Source organism: Condylura cristata, unplaced genomic scaffold (assembly GCF_000260355.1).
Source record: "Condylura cristata isolate star-nosed mole 26May11 unplaced genomic scaffold, ConCri1.0 scaffold00003, whole genome shotgun sequence".
Classification (NCBI taxonomy): Eukaryota; Metazoa; Chordata; class Mammalia; order Eulipotyphla; family Talpidae; genus Condylura; species Condylura cristata.
The window spans coordinates 78,880,999-78,881,788 of NW_004567104.1; the positions used below are offsets into that span (position 1 = coordinate 78,880,999).

General features: G+C 75.4%; 1 protein-coding gene across 1 annotated transcript in view; it reads left to right on the top strand.

The window, feature by feature from the left end:
• The window catches only part of COL6A2 (collagen, type VI, alpha 2), a 23,425-nt gene that overhangs the window by 13,383 nt on the left and 9,252 nt on the right, over positions 1-790 (top strand). The window contains exons 4-6 of the mRNA XM_012731252.1: positions 224-366; positions 431-484; positions 566-631. Of these exons, the coding sequence (XP_012586706.1) occupies positions 224-366; positions 431-484; positions 566-631 (263 nt within the window). The remainder of the gene's footprint in view (positions 1-223; positions 367-430; positions 485-565; positions 632-790) is intronic.

Genomic DNA, 790 nt, shown 5'->3' on the forward strand with positions numbered 1-790 from the left:
GGCCGTCCAGGCAGCGGTGGCACTGGCCTCCGGCTCCCGGCCAGCCCGGCGCCCGGGACGGGTGCTGAGTCGGTTTCGTCCGCGCAGGCAGGGCGGGGACCTGGGCCTGCAGGGGGTGGTCACCACCCTGTGGACGGGACACTCCCCCGGCTCAGCGGGCGCCCGAGGCCTGTGCCAGGGCCAGCAGGCCCGCAGGCCTGGGCCCCGCCCAAGGGGCCTGCAGCGTCCCTGGGCCTGGGCGCCTGCTCGCCGGCAAGAACCGACGTGGGTGCCAGGCGGGAGCAGCCACCAGGCCAGCCGGGCGGGGCCCACGCTGGGCGCCGCTGGGCGCTGGACGGCCCCTTAGATGCGGCCGATGCCACGCCGGCGGGACTGCTGCCCCCGCACCCTCCCTGCCTCAGTTTACTCTTTTGCTGTCGCCTGCTTTTAGGGTGCCAAGGGCAACATGGGGGAGCCCGGAGAGCCTGGACAGAAGGGGCGACAGGTGAGTGTCCCGCCGCCCGCCCGCCCACCCGCCCAGCTCCCAGGGCTGCAGGGACATGACGGCCTTTGCTCTTCTCCACAGGGAGACCCCGGCATCGAAGGCCCCATCGGATTCCCGGGACCCAAGGCAGGTGGCCCCCCCCCCCAGGCCCCCCACGCTGTGCCCCGCGGCTGTGCCCCGCGCTGGTCTCCCCAACCCCCCCAGCCCTCCTGCCCGACTCGGGGTCCCACTCGGAGCGCGGGAGGAGGCTGATGTGGGAGAGGCCGAGCCGTCCCGGCCCCTCGCCCCTCCCGGCCCCTCGCCCCT